Raw genomic sequence first — 17,276 nt, 5'->3', positions numbered from 1 at the left:
GCAAATAAGGTTCACCCCTTATGATTATTGATATGCCTTTCAAATCTCTTTTTAGCTGTAGTTCCTTTCTATCTCTCTCTTTTCTAATTTCCCTTGTAATTTATTTATCTATAACCCTGTGGTGTGGGTTAATATTTTCTTCTCTCATATTTACTGTAAGTTGGTATTTGACTCTAGAGGCTTGATCAGATTCAGATTTGATTTTCTTTTTCCCTTTGTGTATCTGTGTGTTGGGGGTGGGGGGTTGGGTGAGCAAAATTACTGCATAGGTTGCTGTATCACTTATTTGACCTCTCTGCTCTTTCCCCACCCTCTTCAGCCACCCTGGCCTCTGTCCAGCTGCTCCCATAAAAGCTAGTTCCAGCCCCAGGGCCTTTGTCTTAGCTGTTCCCTCTGCCTGTAACACTTTCCCCCTGATCTTTGCATGGTCAGCTGCTTCATGTCACTGGGATCTTGGCTTATAGGTCCCTCCACAGAGCAGCCCCCCCAGGACCTCTCTATCTGATCCATAACACTTCTCACCACCGGACACTTGGTGGAATATTTATTTGTTGGCTTGTTTACTATCTGCCCTTCCCTCCCCTCCCCCCTGAACTAGAGCATCAGCTCCATGAAAGCAGGAACCTCATCCCTCATGGTCCCTATTGTATTCCTTGCACCTAGAATAGTGTCTGGTCCATGGTAGGTGCTCAGCAAATTTTGCTGAATGAGATGCTTCCATGTCGGTCAGATACTGCCTCTCAGTCACCTCTTTCTCTGTGTTCAGGCAACCAAAGGAGGCACCATCAAAGCTGCTTCAGGATTCAATGCCACTGAAGATGCCCAGACCCTGAGGAAGGCCATGAAAGGGTTGGGTAAGTGCTGTGCGTCACAGAGCTGCACAGAGTGCTGTGTCCACTGGCCACTGTGAAGAGGTCTCACTCAAAAAAACACACAGTGGGAACCAGTTGGCTCTTCAGGACAAATTAGATGGAAGGGTCTTAATTATTAATTTAACTATAGAATTTTTAATTTAATGTTCTCATTCTATCTTTTTCCAATTATTTAAACCTGTTTTGCATCACAGCATTTTGAATCTATATGTAAATATTTAGAAATGTATTTGTTCTCCAGTTAATGCTAGATGTGTGTAGTGCCATAAGGTTTATAAAGCCCTTTCACAAATACTATCTCAGTGGGTATATACAGTGACCCTGTGATTTAGTGAAAGCAGCTATTGCTACTGTTGCTTTTACCCCATTTTACAAATGTGAAATTGAGCCCCAGAGAAGTTAAGTAACATAGTAAGACACATAGTAAATAGAACTGAGCCATGACTCACAGTCAACAGACCCAGTGCCAAGCTCGGCTTGCCCACGCTAAGGTCACATTCTTTCCCTTGAGTCCTCTGCCTGTTGCTGTGATAGGCACAGCTGCCCAGGACCAACGTGCAGTGTATGGGACTTTATGTGACAAGACTGTGTGTACACGACTCGGAGGGCTTGCCTTCCCGCGCACTACCCTCCACTTAGCTCCCTGAGGCCAAGGCTTCATGCCAGGTGCACTGCAGGCTACCCTGGCCAAGGTCCTTGCCTGGGTGGACATTTGGCCAGAGAAGTGCTCCCTGATTGTAGCTGCTATTTAGAATTTCCCTGAGATTTAGATAAAAATCTTGGCCATGAGGCCTCAGTCCTCAGTTTTTCTATCTAAGAAGAAATCATTTTACTTAGCCCCAATGCTCCTAATAGCAGCAGCAACAATAGCAATTATAATGAACATTTGGTAAGCCCTACTATGTGTCATGCACAATGGATTACATGGATTAACTGTTTTAATCCTGATAGCACTTTTACTGATGAGAAAGTTGAGATTTAACCTGGCCGGCATGGCTCAGTGGTTGAGCATGGACCTATGAACCAGGATTCCCGGTCAGGGCACATGCCTGGGTTGTGGGCTCGATCCCCAGTAGGGGGCGTGCAGGAGGCAGCCGATCAATAATTCTCTTCATTATTGATGTTTCTATCTCTCTCTCCTTCTCCCTTCCTCTCTGAAATCAATAAAAAAAAACAATTTTTTTTAAAGAAAAGAAAGTTGAGATGTAGGGAGGTTTGTTAACTTGCCCAAGGTCTCAGAAGGAGTCAGTGTTAAAGTCAGGATTCTAGGCAATTGCAGATTGTCTGACTACAGAGCTGGAGTTTGAGCCACTCTGCTATAATGCTGCCCTGCTCTGAACAGATCATTGTTCTAAGTCCATGTATTTATCTCCTCATTTTCTATTTTTCATTTTTAAAAATAGGAAAATGTACCTGGCCCACTCTTTTTCTCGGGTTTACCCTGATTCTTTGGTACATGTCAAGAACACCAAAATTTCAGAACTTGGACCACATGGCATTCAGAATTGTCAAATCAGTGTCAGGAGACGTTTGGCAGAGCCAGTGCTTTTCAGTGCTGCTGTGTGTGGGCCGTTGGAAGTTGGGTGGTTGGAGGAGACAAGGGTTATAAAACCTAGTCCTTGTGGTCAACTAGTCCATGGAGTCAAGGCGGCTAAGGCAAATGCAGAAATAACTGTGACCAGTTAGTAATAGGACAGCAATAGGAGGGGCACAAATAAGATCCTATTAGGGTTCAGAGAGGAGATAGGAACCCCCACACTGCATTTGGGGACATCAGGCAAAACTTCTTGGAGAATGTAGACTTTGAGAAACAGATTGAGTTTTAATAAGTAGCGCTAACAGAGAATGCGTTTCAGGTGAATGGAATAGTGTGAACAAAGACATGGGATGAGTGTGAGGATCGTTCCATTTTCCAGTTTAGCTGAGGCCTAGGCAAGTCACAGTAAATACATGGAAAGGCTTTTAACCTGGGTGTTAGCATTTTAGAGACCCTTCAGGCGTTCTGGCCACCGACTAACAGCTCCCTCCCCAGCCGGGACCTCTTGGCAAGACTGTAACTAGTGATGTTTGTACAACCAAAGACTCTATTTTGTGGTCTAAGGAAAATAAAGTTGACTATGTTTAAAAAAAATACATGGAAAGGTCACTCGTAGCAGGAGGTACTTGCAAAGCAGGAGTTGGCTGGTTGGGAACTACCTGAGAAGGCAGGTAGCAAAGGGAAGTCTTAGAGTGCTACTGAAAAGGCCACCTGTGGGGTCACAGACATGGAGGGTGGATGGCCCAAAGGCACTGGCCAGGAAACAACCAATGCCAGAATCGTGATGCCAAATGGAGAAGCTTAGGGAGACAAACCGATCACCTGGTAGTGAAGGAGGCCAGGAGCATGGAGTACAGCACAGTGGGGTCAAGTACAATAAGTCAAGAGCTTAGTCTGTGGGTTTGGCTGCCTGGTATCCTTTTATATGGATCTCTCTTCACACTAGTGAATGGGATGCTGTACAGAGTCTCAAATGCCTGTAGTAAAGCCAGCAAACAGTGGGGAGCCATTGTGTAGTCCTGGTTAGGGGAGGGGACACTGTGAGAGCTTTTCTTTCTAGGAAAATGAATCTGGCAAAACTTTAGAAAGACCGATTGGTAGGTAAGCATACGGGTTAGCAGAATTTTGCAGTCGTTTAAGAAAAAAAACCCTAAAATCCTGAATGGGAGTGGTAGTGGTAGGAATTCAAAAGAGGGACCAGATGCAAAAAAGATCCCAGAGCTAGATTTTGCATGACTTGACAGGAAATTTGAATGTGGAGGAAGAACGAGGGTAAAAAAAAAAAAAGTCAAAGCTATTTTGAGGGTTCAGACTTGACTGGAAGAAGGATGGTGCCTTTCACAGAAAATGTGGGGTAAACAAAAGGTGATGAGCCTTTTCTCCCTACCTGAGATTTCTAAAAGAGTAAATAATGGTTGTATCTATTACCCTCTTTGAGAGAGAGAGAGAGAGAGAGAGAGAGAGAGAGAGAGAGAGAGAGAGAGAGAGAAAAGAGGTGGATGCCTAAGGCATGTAAGTTTAAAGTCTTGTAGTTTCTTCCCTACACCTCACATTTTTCTGGATCTCTGATCTTGCAAAGAATGACCCTGGTGAATTTATAGTTTTTCATTTCTCTCTGAAATTTTTTAATAGAATCTTCTGTAACCCGTAACAACTCCCACACAGTGCAAACAATGAGGAAACAGAAAACTCACGAAACATATGTGAACATGCAGCTATTGCTAAGACGAGGGACCAATTTGAAAAATCAGAATAAATGACCCTGTCAAAAAGCGGCTGCAAAAAAACAGGCAAACACAACTTAGGGCATTTCTAATTTGTAATTCATATTGGGAAGTTCTGGTAGTGTAGTGCATCATGGAAATTTATGGGCAATTATAAAAAAGGAACCATCTGAGATCAGGAAAGACAGCTTGGAAATGAAAAACACAATTACTTATATTAAAATGCAGTAGATGCAGTAGATGCAGTGAGCAGCCAAAGTGCCAAATCAGTGAATTAAAAGACAAATTTGAATTGTTTCAAAACTCAGAGAAAATTATAAAGAGATTAAAAATGAGGAGAGAAAAGGTAAGAACATGGAAATAGATACAGGAGACCCAAAAGGCAGTATAACAATTCCAGAGGAAGGGAAAAAGCATGCTCCCAGTCAACATTTATTGACTAAGTGCTAAGTCAGCGATTTTCAACCTTTTTCATCTCATTGCACACATAAACTAATTGCTAAAATTCTGACAAAAATTTAGGTATAATTTTGATTGACTTGCAAAAAAATAATAGTAATTACGTACCCTTTTGCTCCAAAGTGACTTTTTAAAAAATCAGGTGCCTATACTTGTATATAAGGATTTCTGTTACCAAGAATTAACCAATCAGATGCAACCTTAATATGTGACATGGCCAATAAGATGCAATTATGTTATATGACGTATATATTTATGGTTCAAATGGGGCATTCACACCCAGCAAACATTGTTGTGTTGGCTGTTGTCATTTTCTTATTTGGCAATCTAAGGGAAAAGAGGTCAGTGCCTTTTAAATTGTCAAGTATTGCATGTTTTAAAAATTCTTGCATCACACCGGTAAATCGCTGTTAATTGCTGTAGGTAACACTTGTAGTGACCTTGAGATCACTCACATTTATAGATAAGGAAACTAATGCTCAAAGAAGTTAACTATTTTGTTGGGTGGTATATTGTTAGAGAGACTAAGAGTAGTGTCTGTGTTCCCCCCAAACAAACAAACCTCTTTTCTTAGAAAGCTCTCTGCATGAGTTTGGGTGACTTCAGTTTCCACAGAGGAGCTCATTTTCTCATTCCTCTCTCACATCACACTCACTATCTTCGCTACACCGCCAGGCACCGACGAGGATGCCATCATCAATGTGCTCGCCTACCGCAACACGGCCCAGCGCCAGGAAATCAGGACGGCCTACAAAACCACCATCGGCAGGGTAGGTCACAGTCGCTCGGATCTAGATGCCCATGTTTTTGAAAGGTGGATGCTTTGCCTTGTTTAAAGTTGTTCTTGAAAAAAACACACAAAGCGGTTTCAACATACTTCCTCACCTCTCCTTGGCAAGAAGAGATTTCAGGGAGCTCTTGATTCACAGAGCTCAGGGCCAAGCTTGGTCTCTTCCCACCCAAATCCTTGCAGGGACCTGGTTGTTGAATGGACTCAACCATTGAGCACCAGGCAGAGCTGAACTTGCAGCATTGCTCCCTGACCCTGACTAGGCTTCTTTTAGGCCACTGTGGATGAAGACCCTCCACACTGACTAAAATATTTAAATCCAGTTTGTTTTAAACAGGCTCTCCTAGGGTTTAGGGTCTATTCCAACGCTCCCACATAAACCCGTCTGTAGCATATGTGCATTCCTTTGATGATCCTCAATTGAGGAACCCCTCAGATTCTAGAATGGGGCTTATGTGTTTGTGTATATTGTGCAATTCATTAATGTATGCATTCAGAGGTTGTTTATTCACCATGTTTTCCCCTTCTGGTTTGAATCCCACACCCCTCAGGAACCCTCTCTCAGTCATTTTCAACGACTCACTTACCAGAGTCATCACATCCCGTTTTTCCACATCACTGAAAACCTACCTGTGTGATGAGTGAGAATCTTTTTATTGAGGAAACATCAATGAGTTTAACAGGTCTCAGAGTCCAGAAACTCTGATAAGTGTTCCTATTCTTTTTTTAAAAAAAAAAATATATATATATATATATATATATATATTTATTGATTTCAGAGAGGAAGGGAGAGGGAGCGATAGAAACATCAATTATGAGAGAGAATCATTGATTGGCTGCCTCCTGCACACCCCCTACTGGGGATCGAGCACGCAATGTGGACATTTGCCCTTGACCGGTAACGAACCCGGGACCTTTCAGTCCACGGCCCGAGGCTCTATCCACTGAGACAAACCGGTCAGGGCAAGTGTTTCTATTCTTGAGATACTTTACAACCAGTCAGACTGTGGCTACTACTCAAAGATAGGCATTAAACTGCTGGGTGGGAGAGGGACAGGCCTGGCTCAGCCGCTCCCCAGGGCATCTGCATACAAACCTTGCTGGGCACCCCAGTAGGGAATGTGATTATCCATAGCTCAGACTATCTCCATTCCCAATGAAATTTAATGACCACAAATAGGCATGGGTGTGCATGTGATGTGGGAACTAAAGCATGTTGCCCCACACATTTGGGGTTAATTATTCCAAACTTCAGAACTAAGCTAATCTAATGGCAGTTTCTTAAGATGACCAACCTTAATGGATTAAGCACTAATGTATTTGTTCACTCATTCATTTGATATGTGGATGTAATATAAAAATATTCACAATAGATTGAAACACTGTGCTATGGGATCAGAGATCTGGACTTGAATAGCAGCTTGGCTCCTTATTGGTTGGTTGGTGGTTCTTAAACTCTCCCAACCTGGAAATGCGAATAAATGTTTTTAGAATTTGGTACTTTGTCCAAATAATTACAGTTCTTTTTAGGAATTGAGCTGTAAGAAATAATTATGAATGACCCAAAAGATACAACTAAATGCCTGTATATACATTAGAAAGACAGAAACAGGGGACTGGTTAAAGAAATTATATTGCATTTATATATAGAAATTTCTGCAGCTATTAAAAATGTCATAGGGTAAGACTCAGATAGAGAGAACAAAATGAGGGGAGGGTGATTGAGGGACTGGGTGAAAAAGGAGAAGGGGTTAAGAAGTACACATTGGTAGTCACAAAATAGTCATGAGGATGTAAAGTACAGCATAGGGCCCTAGCCAGTTTGGCTCAGTGGATAGAGAGTCAGCCTTTGGGCTGAAGGGTCCCGGGTTCAATTCTGGTCAGAGGCATGTACCTTAGTTGCAGGCTCCTCCCTGGCCTGGGCCCTGGTCGGGGATCATGCAGGAGGCAGCCAATCGATGTGTTTCTCTCACATCAATATTTCTCTCTGTATTTCCCTCTCTCTAAAATCAATGGAAAAATATCCTCGGGTGAGGATTAAAAAAATTTATGAATAAAGTACAGCATAGGGAATATAGTCAATAATATCGTAATAACTATGTATGGGGCAAGGTGGGTACTTGAAATATCAGGGGGACCACTCTGTAAAGTACATGATTTCTAACCACTATACTTTATATCTGAAACTAATACAGAATAATATTGAATGTAAACTGTAATTGAAAAAAATGTCATAAGTGAATATTGACTGGAAATACATATATTGTTTTGTGTACAAATACATTTACGTTAGTGTCTATAAACTTTCTGATCTCGTGACACCTTTATACTCTTAAATTATTTAGAACATTTTGTTTTTATGGGTTATGTCTATTGATATTTACCATATTAGAAATTAAAATTTAAGACATGTAAAAATATGTATTTGTTGTTAATTTATTAAGAAAATAATAAAGCCATCACATGTTAATACAAATAACATTTGGACTGAAGGGTCCCAGGTTCGATTCCGGTCAAGGGCAGGTACCTGGGTTGCGGGCACATCCCCAGTGGGAGATGTGCAGGAGGCAGCTGATCGATGTTTCTCTCTCATCGATGTTTCTAACTCTCTATCTCTCTCTATGTATTTGTTGTTAATTTATTAAGAAAATAATAAAGCCATCACATGTTAATACAAATAACATTTTCATGAGAAATGGCTACAAATAACATTTTCATGAGAAATGGCTACATATTCCAAAAAAAGAATTTTAGTGAGAAGATTGGCATTGTTTTATATTGGAAAACAGCTAGATTCTCATATCTGCTTCTTCATTGTTTGTTTGCTATTGTGTGGTTTTGGTTGAAGTATATGAAGAAAACCTGGTCTTGTACAGATATGTAGTTGCAAAAGGGAGGAGTATCTTAATAGCCTTTTAACATACTTGTAGGTTTGTTGATATATCAAATAGTCTCTGGAAAACTCCACTCTACAATTGTGAGAGAAGGACAGTGAGGAGGCAGATGATGTCTTAGTGTTATTATGAAGATGGCTTTGGCCTTGCAGGTCCACTGAAAGGGTTGCAAAGACCCAGGGACCACACTTGGAGAGCGGCTAGTGTGAGTTCCCGTAGCGGTTAAGCAAGCTGCTTTCTTGCGTTGCAGGACCTGATAGATGACTTGAAGTCGGAACTGACTGGCAAGTTTGAGCGTGTGATCGTGGGGATGATGACGCCCACCGTGCTGTACGATGTGGAGGAGCTGCGAAGGGCTATGAAGGTCTGTGCTTTTCTCCTCTCGCCCTCCCCGTGCTGCTGGTGCAAATCTGCGAGCTTTCTCCTGAAACCCTGACAAAGGCCCTCTGAGAGGGGAGGAGTGGGGCTGAGGCCTAGGAGAAAGATTTTCCTTCCTTGATGACAACTTGAAAACATGGCATTACACTATAGCGATTGTAATTTAAAAGGTGTTTTCCAGCCCGGCTGATGGGGCTTCATGGTTGAGAGTGGACCTATACACCAGCAGGTCACGGCTCGATTCCTGGTCAGGGCACATGCCCCCGGGTTGTGGGCTGGATCCCCAGTTGGGGGGTGCAGGAGGCAGCCAATCAATGATCCTCTCTTGTCATTGATGTTTCTATCTCTCTTTCCCCCTCCCTTTCTCTCTGAAATCAATAAAAAAAAATATTTTTTTAAAAAGTTGTTTTCCCAAAAGGTATGGAATTGTTCTCTTTCCTGTGGCTCCGTAGGGAGTGGTTACAGTGCTTTTGGTGTCGCTCCAGAAGCTTTCTTGCCGTGTTAGCTACCTTTGAGACATGAGACTTTGCAACTGACACCTTGGGGGCCTCTGGGTCTGCTGCAGGCTCAGAACTGGCAGAAAAGCGTTCTCAGCCTCCCTGGATGCCAAGCCACTGTGCTTCAGCCCAGGGCTCTGCTGATTTTTAATGACCAAGTTTAACCTTCAAATCCAAGCACTCTCCTCAACCGCGTCAATAAATATTTAGTCTCATGGATGGTTCTTGAAAAACAAGGACATAACAGCCTTTGCCTGAAGATGCTGCCTTTCAAGGGAAAGCACAGCCCGATCTAGGGAAGAGTAAGCCCCTGGAGAGCAGAAACTGTGCCTAACCTGGCACAGTAACCAACACATAGAAACACCCATACGTTTGTTTTATTAGCAGTGATCACTGTAAATGCATTGGAATTTGAGCAGGACAATTAAAAATGAGAAAATCCTGTCGCTAGAACCCGGGGGGTAGTCTTTATTCTCTGCAGATTCCTGGTTCTATTCCTTCTCTCTCTGGGACTGGACTTTGTGAACTGACTCACAAAGCCCTCTCCTCTGGGTTTCCCGTGCAGGGGGCTGGCACGGATGAGGGCTGCCTGATCGAGATCCTGGCCTCCCGGACACCTGAGGAGATCCGGCGCATCAACGAGACCTACCAACTGCGTATGTAGCATCCTCTGTGGCCCTGGCTGAGGTTTCATGGTGATCTGAGAACTAGACTAGCAATGGCAGGTTACCCACGGATCAGACTTTCTCCATAGAAACAACACTACGAGGGATCCTCACTTCTAAGCTCCATGTCAAGGCAGATCCCTGTCCAGACAAATGATTGTCTGTTGGCTTCCCATGACTTCTCAGGGGAATTTGTTACTCTACGTTGGCTACCCAGTGCCTAAGGGACCTACTACCATTCATTACTCTGAAAGCTGGAAAGCTGTTCCTTATTATCAGAGAATCGAAGGTGCTTGTTCAAAAGTGGTGACACCAGTGCTCTCGCCCAACTCCTTACCTTCATTCAGACTGGACTGTATGTCCTCCAGCCATCTCAGGAAGATAGTCATTATTCCCTTCTTAGAAATCTCCAGAGGCAGGTACATATGAAGAGCCTGAAAAGATGCCTGCCTTTTTGCCCTAAGGATATAATAAAGAATGCACAAAGGTTTAGATCTCATAGTGTTTATTCGGTATTTGTTATATTAGCTAAAAATGTCCAACAGTTTAGCAGATTAGCTAAATAAAATATGGTACACCCACACAGCAGACTATTACGTAGTCATCGAATGTATATTGTAGGATATTATTAAGTTACATTAAATAGTATGGTATATGGATAAGTGAAAACTACAAATCATAAAATAGTATGACATGATCCCATCGTTTTAATAGAAGGATCAATAATATGGGTATGTGGGGTAAAAATAAGGAAAGATATGCACCAAAATGTGATCAATAATTATTTTTGAGTGATTAGATTATGGTGAGGATTTTTTTTGTTTTTAATCCCCCCACCCACCCCTGCATTTTACTTATTTACTTTTTCCTATGTTTTCTGTAGTAAATATGTACTAGTTTGGTAGAAAAAAAACAAAAAAAAATAATGTTTTTTTGGTAAGTATTTAGAGAAGGCTGTTCTAAACCTTGGGAGTTTGGTTCTACACTGGATGCTCACGTCTGCCGAAGGCAGGTCTTCCCCCCGTGAGAAGGGCGGCTGGAGGGCTGTAAGGGTTGGAGCTTAACTGAGTGACATGGCAGAAAGGGCACGTGCTAGAATTGGGGCTTGACAACCCCCAGCGTGTTCCCAAACGTGGTTCTGAAGCTCAATGGTTACTGTTCTCTCCGTCACTGAAAACTCTGTTTAGACAGCCCCCTCAAGAGTAGGAGCAGTGAGGATTACGGCCCAGCCTTCTCCACCTCCGATTGTAAGGAGCAAGAACATCTTGTTTCCACTATAATGACAAGCTGCACTTATGGTGACCATTTTACCAGAGTTGTTTTTGAGAAACTGTGCGTAAAGTGAAAAACCTCATGAGGAGCTGCTTGGGTAGACAGGCTGTTCCCGGAGGGGACAGGAGGCTCTGGAGTATGGCTCAGCGCCGAACAGGGCTCCATCCTGATGTGGCCAATCTTACTTTCTTGCTAGAATACGGGAGGAGCCTTGAAGATGACATTCGCTCTGACACGTCCTTCATGTTCCAGCGGGTCCTGGTGTCTCTGTCCGCTGTGAGTGGCGCCCTCTGCTGGCTGCTTCTGATAGGGGTTGGGCTTATTGGCATGCTCCCTGTATTCCCGTTTCCAGGCTGTCTCATCCTTTCAGCTTCCCAAATGTGAACATTCTTGGGCCTCTGTGGTGTTTTATCTTCTCTCCTTTAGAAACTCTGACTAGGCATGTACATCCATTGATTCTAATTCGTATGTACAAGTACCTAATATCAGCCTGGTCTCCTTATGACTTAATGCATTGAGAGTTATGAGGATGATTAACAGGCAGTTCCTGGGCTTTAGGAGCATCCTATATAATAAAAGGCTAACATCCAATTGTCCCCTCGACCGGAGTTCAACCAGGAGTTCTACCGGGAGTTCAACCAGGGGGCAGTTGGCCCCTCAGCCCGGCCAGCCTGGCCCAATCAGCCCTGATCTCGGCGGGCCGGCCAGACCCCACCCGGGCACCAATTCATGCATTGGGCCTCTAGTATTGTCATAGGGAATATATCAGGCACACGGTTACTATAAAGGCTTGAAGCATACGTTTCTCAGGAGAGACACAGAGTAAAAGGAAGGTTCAAGGAGAATGTTGGCTACAGAAGCAAACAAAAGGCTTCACAGCAGAGGTGCAGGTTCAGAGAGGACTTGGAGTCTTGCTAGGATGTCAAGAAGCAGAGGTGTGGTTGGGTACATTCCAGACAAGAAAAAAGCAAGAAGAAGGCAAGGAGGCAGGAAACACGGGGTGTCATCTGGGAACAACAGACTGAGCAGCCAGGCTGGTAATTCTATTAACAAGATGGAAGGATGAACTGGGATTCTATGTTGGGAAGAGTTACACTTTGGAGAGCAGTAGGGAGCCACTGAAGGGCTGGGAGCAGTAGAATGATGCGGTTAGAACTGCATTTTTACAAGAGTAATGTAATAGTCGTGGGTAAGATTAATTGTCATGGCAATGAGTTGGAGGCTGGAAGACGAGGTAGAAAGTCACATCAATAGTCTATATGAGAAATAAAGCAGTTCAGGGCTAGTGTGGGAGCAGGGGTGCCAGAAAAGAGATGATACACGAGATATTTCACATGACTTCCCAATTATATCTTTATCCCTGACCTCCTTCCTAAGTGTGAAATTCATTTCTCGCTGCTTCTTAGAGGTTTCCTTTTAAATATTCTGCCATCACCTCAAATTGGTCCTCCTAAACTAAACTCATTTTGCCTCCACATTAGTTCTTCTTCCTGACTTGTCTTTTTTTGTTAATATTGTTGTTGTTCAAAGCAAAACCCTGGAAATCATTGCCAACTCCCATCTTGCTCTGCCTCTGATATTTACTTAGTAATGCAGCTGGCATTTCTTACTTCTTACCCATTTTCCCCCTTTTCCTCCTTACTTACCACTAGAGGCCCAGTGCACAAATTCGTGCACTGGTGGGGTCCGGCTGGCTGGCCCGCCCCTGATTGGGGTGGGGGTGGGGCCAATTGGGGCCAGCCCCAGCTGTGGAGAGGGGGCCATGGGAGGTTGGCTGGCCAACCCCATCCCCGATTGGTGGGGGGGGGGGGGGACAATCGGGGGTGGAGCTGGCTGGGGGGTGGGGCCACAGGCCAATCAGGGTGGTGGGGATCAATCGGGAGTGGGGCTGCAGGAGGTTGGGGTAGGAGGGGCGATCAGGGGCGGGGCCAGCCGGGGGGAGGGGGCTGCAGGAGGTTGGTCGCTGGCCCCACCCCGGATCGGGCAGTTTGCTGGCCGCAGTAGGCCGGTGCCATAGTGACCAGTTGTTCAGGTCGTTATGGCGTTCTGGTCGCCGGCTTTTTATATTTATATATAGATTCTGCTGCACCATGCCTAGACCATAGAATATTGAGACAGCATAGCAATAAATATAGTCTGAGAAACCAGAGGAAAGTAGCCTGTTTTGCCACTCTTTAGCATTCCTCCTGCCCTGGTGCCCTGGTGATGTCAAAGGGGCATGTTTTCATGTGCTCCTTCAGCCCCCCCTGCTGGCTGGTACCAGACATTCTTGATTCTCCTCTGTTCCAACCCATTCGACAGAATTCATCAGTGTAGACTTGCCGGTTCCAAAGGCTTGAATCCGCTGGAAAGAGGCAGGATGGGGTGGGGGGGCGGAGGGAGGTAGTAGTGGAGTGAGCAGTCAGCAGGCAGCACTCAGTCCCCTTCCCTTTCTAATGTTGCAGAGATGGTGCAGCAGGGGCTCTCCCTCTGGGAATGTTCTCTGGGCTCTGATCAGAGCCATAGGAAAAGCGCAGGCACCCTCAGAGGACGTCTGTCCTTTCTCCCTAGGCTGCAAGTGTGACCCCTTGTGGCATTCTGCCTTGTTATCATGTCATTGGGTTCCCAGACATTCTGCCTTCTCCAGATCTTCGTGACTACCCTCTCGTTCTCTTTGGTTTGTTTTTCTCATCCTCAGGGTGGCAGGGATGAAAGCAATTTCCTGGATGATGATCTCATGAGGCAGGATGCCCAGGTGAGTAGAACTGCAGCTTCTTTCTTCTCTTCTGCCAGTAAGACAGTCCTTAATTGGCGAACCCCCTCTTGTATTTCAGTGTATATTGGTCTGGCCTGGATATGTTAAGAAAAATAATCCTCACTGATAATGTATAAGAGCACAAGTTTCTTTCAGAAAAACCTGGGGCTTGGGGGTGGCATGAGGCATCATTATATAAGCACCCCTGGATTCTAGATTTCTTGACATTGGGGCCATGGTGTGGCCACCCCAGAGAACCATGGAGTGTCTTCCGAATCACTTGGAGGTGAAGGGACCTGCCTTGCATTTTTATTTCCCCACAGAGAACTTTGATATGATCTGTGTGAAACAGCTTGGCACAGTGTGTACCCTGTTGGGTAAAATCAATATCAAACCCAAACAGGCAGTTGCTTCTTTGGTACCCAGCCCACTAGTGGCTGCCCTGGCACCAACCCTTGGTCTATTTTTTAAAATATATATTTCATTGAATTTTTACAGAGAGGAAAGGAGAGGGATAGAGAGTTAGAAACATCAATGAGAGAGACCTGCACCCCCCTCCCCCCACTGGGGATGTGCCCGCAACCAAGGTACATGCCCTTGACCAGAATCGAACCTGGGACCTTTCAGTCCGCAGGCCGACGCTCTAGCCACTGAGCCAAACCGGTTACGGCTATTTTAGCTCTTGATATGTCATTGAATCTTTGTAGTATTCGTATGAAGTAGGTATTGTTACCCCTATTTGGTGGAAATGGAGACTCAGAGAAGTCAAGTTCCTTGCTCGAGTTCATAGAGGTAATAAATGGCAGAACTGGGACTTGAACCTAGGCAGTTTGGATATACAACCATAGAGGAGGACTAGTCCCATTCAGTATGTGAGGTATGAACCACTGTGGATTCTGCAGGCAAGAACCTGTTGCTGTCCCTAGAGGAGAGAGGGGTATGTGTGTCATAGACAGGTAGCATTCTGAGGACTCAGGGAGGCCCAGGCCACACAGGAGACACAGGAAATTGCCTTCAATCCAGAAGCTTTGAGGAGGGAGAAGGTATTGAAAACCATAGAACTCTTGAATGCTTTTGTGAATGTCAGCTAGCTCAAGGAGAGCATTTGGGGGCATGCTGGAAGGAACCTCCAGAGCCCAGGTGAATCCCAAATTAAATGAAGACTTAGTGAGCAATTTATTCCTGAAACATTATATTCATTATCAAATTTTTGTGGGTTTGCTAAGTGCCAAGCATTGTGTTAACTACTGTACATGTTCTCCTTATGGCAAATCTGGGCAGAGATTATGACATCTGTTTTAAAGATTAGGACACTGATGTAGATATTTCAATAACTAGTCCAAGATCACAAGGTTGGTAGAATTAGGCTGTTTGAATCCAGGTCTGTCCGATATTTTTTAAACCATGCAGTTCAACAAACACATATTTTTGGGCTCTTCAGAGAGCACTGTTCTCCTTGGAGGTGGTCATGTGGAAAGGTGCTTCGAAACAGGTTTGGGCTGGGGAAGTTGGATAGAGGAGTAGAACTTAGAAGAAAGTTTTTCTGGATCTTCCGTGTCTTAACAAGAGGCAAGGAATTTAAGAACAACTCCTGTCGAGGCTTCAGCTCTTCCAGGATAAGACAGTAGAAAAACCTTGTCAATCTTTGCCCTTTAATTTGCTTCAGCAGCAAGGGTATCATTGGCAGACTTTGGTTATTATAGCTGGATTTTGATGTAAGAAAGTAAATGAGTTTGAGATGAGGAGAATGATCAGGGCAGGTGGAATTTGGTAGTAATTACTTATAAAAGGTAGAAATTTTATAATGTAGAGGCTATTATCTAACCAGTTCAATCTTCTCTGTTCTTGAGATGAAACTAGCACAAAATGGAAATAATAGGTAGTGTTCAGAATTCCTACTTTAAAAAGAAATTCATGATATGTTAAAAATGCCCTTCAAAGCTTTTGCTAGAAGATGGCCCAGATTTGATTCCCTTGTTCTGGGGGGCGGACCAGGAAATATAAAAATAGGGAAAACTGCTTCAGCACTGGAAACTACGGAGGAGGGCCATTACAATGCCAGATGGGCAGCAAACCTGGGCCAAGGACGCAGGAGGGCCACCCTGTCCCAGAAAGGAGGCTAAGCTCCCTCCAGCTGGGAGCAGGCTTCATGAAAACAGGAAGAAACTCCTCAGAGAAGACTTGCGCTATGTTTCGTCTGCCCTCAGTGGACTAGCTATAAGTGCTCCTGCTTGAAATTCATCCAAATGAAATGTGAGGAGCTCCTAGAAGAATCCACTCACCTTGTTCCAGGAGAGTGTGTTTGGGGGGTTGGTGGGGATCAGGTCTGCATAGACTGCTCATCATTTAAGGATGAAAGAGCTTGAAAATCAACAGATTCTCACCTCAAACGCCATGTGGCCTATAAACAAACTGAGGCATGAAGGGAACCAAATAGGGTCGCGCTGGAAGAAAGAGAAAGATGCCAGATTGCTTTGGGCCCTAAAATAATTGAGAGAAAACATGGGTTATAATTAAATGAGAGTTTTAAATAAAGATGCAGTGAGAAAATAGCAGAGATGAACAGGAGCTGGGCGAAGGGCAAACAGAGCTGCTTTGAAAAGGGGAGCTAGATGAGTTGAGGATAAATGTTCTTAGATAAAACAGGGAAAACCAGGATTTTAAAGTTCATTAGAAGCAGAAATGATTTAAAATGATTTTTCTGAAAATGGAATTATTGTTGTGGAAAGCTATACAGAAAAAATATCTCCAGAATTCAGAGGAAAAGGATGAAGCAATTAGAGAAAAGGAGGAATGTAGAGGGAAAATGATGGCGATTAGAATCGTGACAAAAAGGATGTGGAAAACTTTGTACTGATACATACTTAAAGGTATAATAAAGGTAAAAAATAAATTAAGGAATGTGGTCTTGGTGTAAGAATGTGAGAACCCAGGGAGTGATTAGAAAGTGTAAGAGCAGAACCAAGCCCATGTGGGAATAGACAGGCAGCATTATAAATCAGTGAGGAAAACAGAGTGCTTAGTGGAGTTGGGACAACTGACTAACCATTTGGGAAAGAAAGAAGTTAGGTCCCAACTTTCATATCATAATGAATTCCAAATAGATTAAGTTTTTAATGTAAATAAATGAGATCAGAAAGATACTATAACACAACGTTAAATATTTTTTAATCTAGAGCTGGGAAAGGATTGTATATGCCTGACACACAAGACAAACCATAAAGGAAAATGGCTGGTAGTTTGGCTACATTAAAAAACAACAAAGCCCTGGCTGGTTTGGCTCAGTGGATAGAGCGTCGGCCTGTGGACTAAAGGGTCCCAGGTTTGATTCTGGTCAAGGGTACATGCCCGGATTGCAAGCTCGATCCCCAGTAGGGGCATGCAGGAGGCAGCCAGTCAATAATTCTTTCTCATCATTGATGTTTCTATCTCTCTCCCCCTCTCCCTTCCTCTC

General features: G+C 43.8%; 1 protein-coding gene across 1 annotated transcript in view; it reads left to right on the top strand.

The window, feature by feature from the left end:
* Positions 1-17,276, top strand: part of ANXA4 (annexin A4) — a 51,678-nt gene that overhangs the window by 22,345 nt on the left and 12,057 nt on the right. Inside the window, exons 3-8 of the mRNA XM_023757440.1 lie at positions 767-854; positions 5,268-5,362; positions 8,527-8,640; positions 9,717-9,807; positions 11,285-11,364; positions 13,766-13,822. Of these exons, the coding sequence (XP_023613208.1) occupies positions 842-854; positions 5,268-5,362; positions 8,527-8,640; positions 9,717-9,807; positions 11,285-11,364; positions 13,766-13,822 (450 nt within the window). The 5' untranslated portion in view covers positions 767-841. The remainder of the gene's footprint in view (positions 1-766; positions 855-5,267; positions 5,363-8,526; positions 8,641-9,716; positions 9,808-11,284; positions 11,365-13,765; positions 13,823-17,276) is intronic.

The sequence above is a fragment of the Myotis lucifugus genome, unplaced genomic scaffold (genome assembly GCF_000147115.1).
Source record: "Myotis lucifugus unplaced genomic scaffold, Myoluc2.0 scaffold_108, whole genome shotgun sequence".
NCBI lineage: Eukaryota > Metazoa > Chordata > Mammalia > Chiroptera > Vespertilionidae > Myotis > Myotis lucifugus.
Note: the sequence above shows the minus strand (reverse complement) of the source record. Positions and strands in the feature narration are given on the sequence as shown.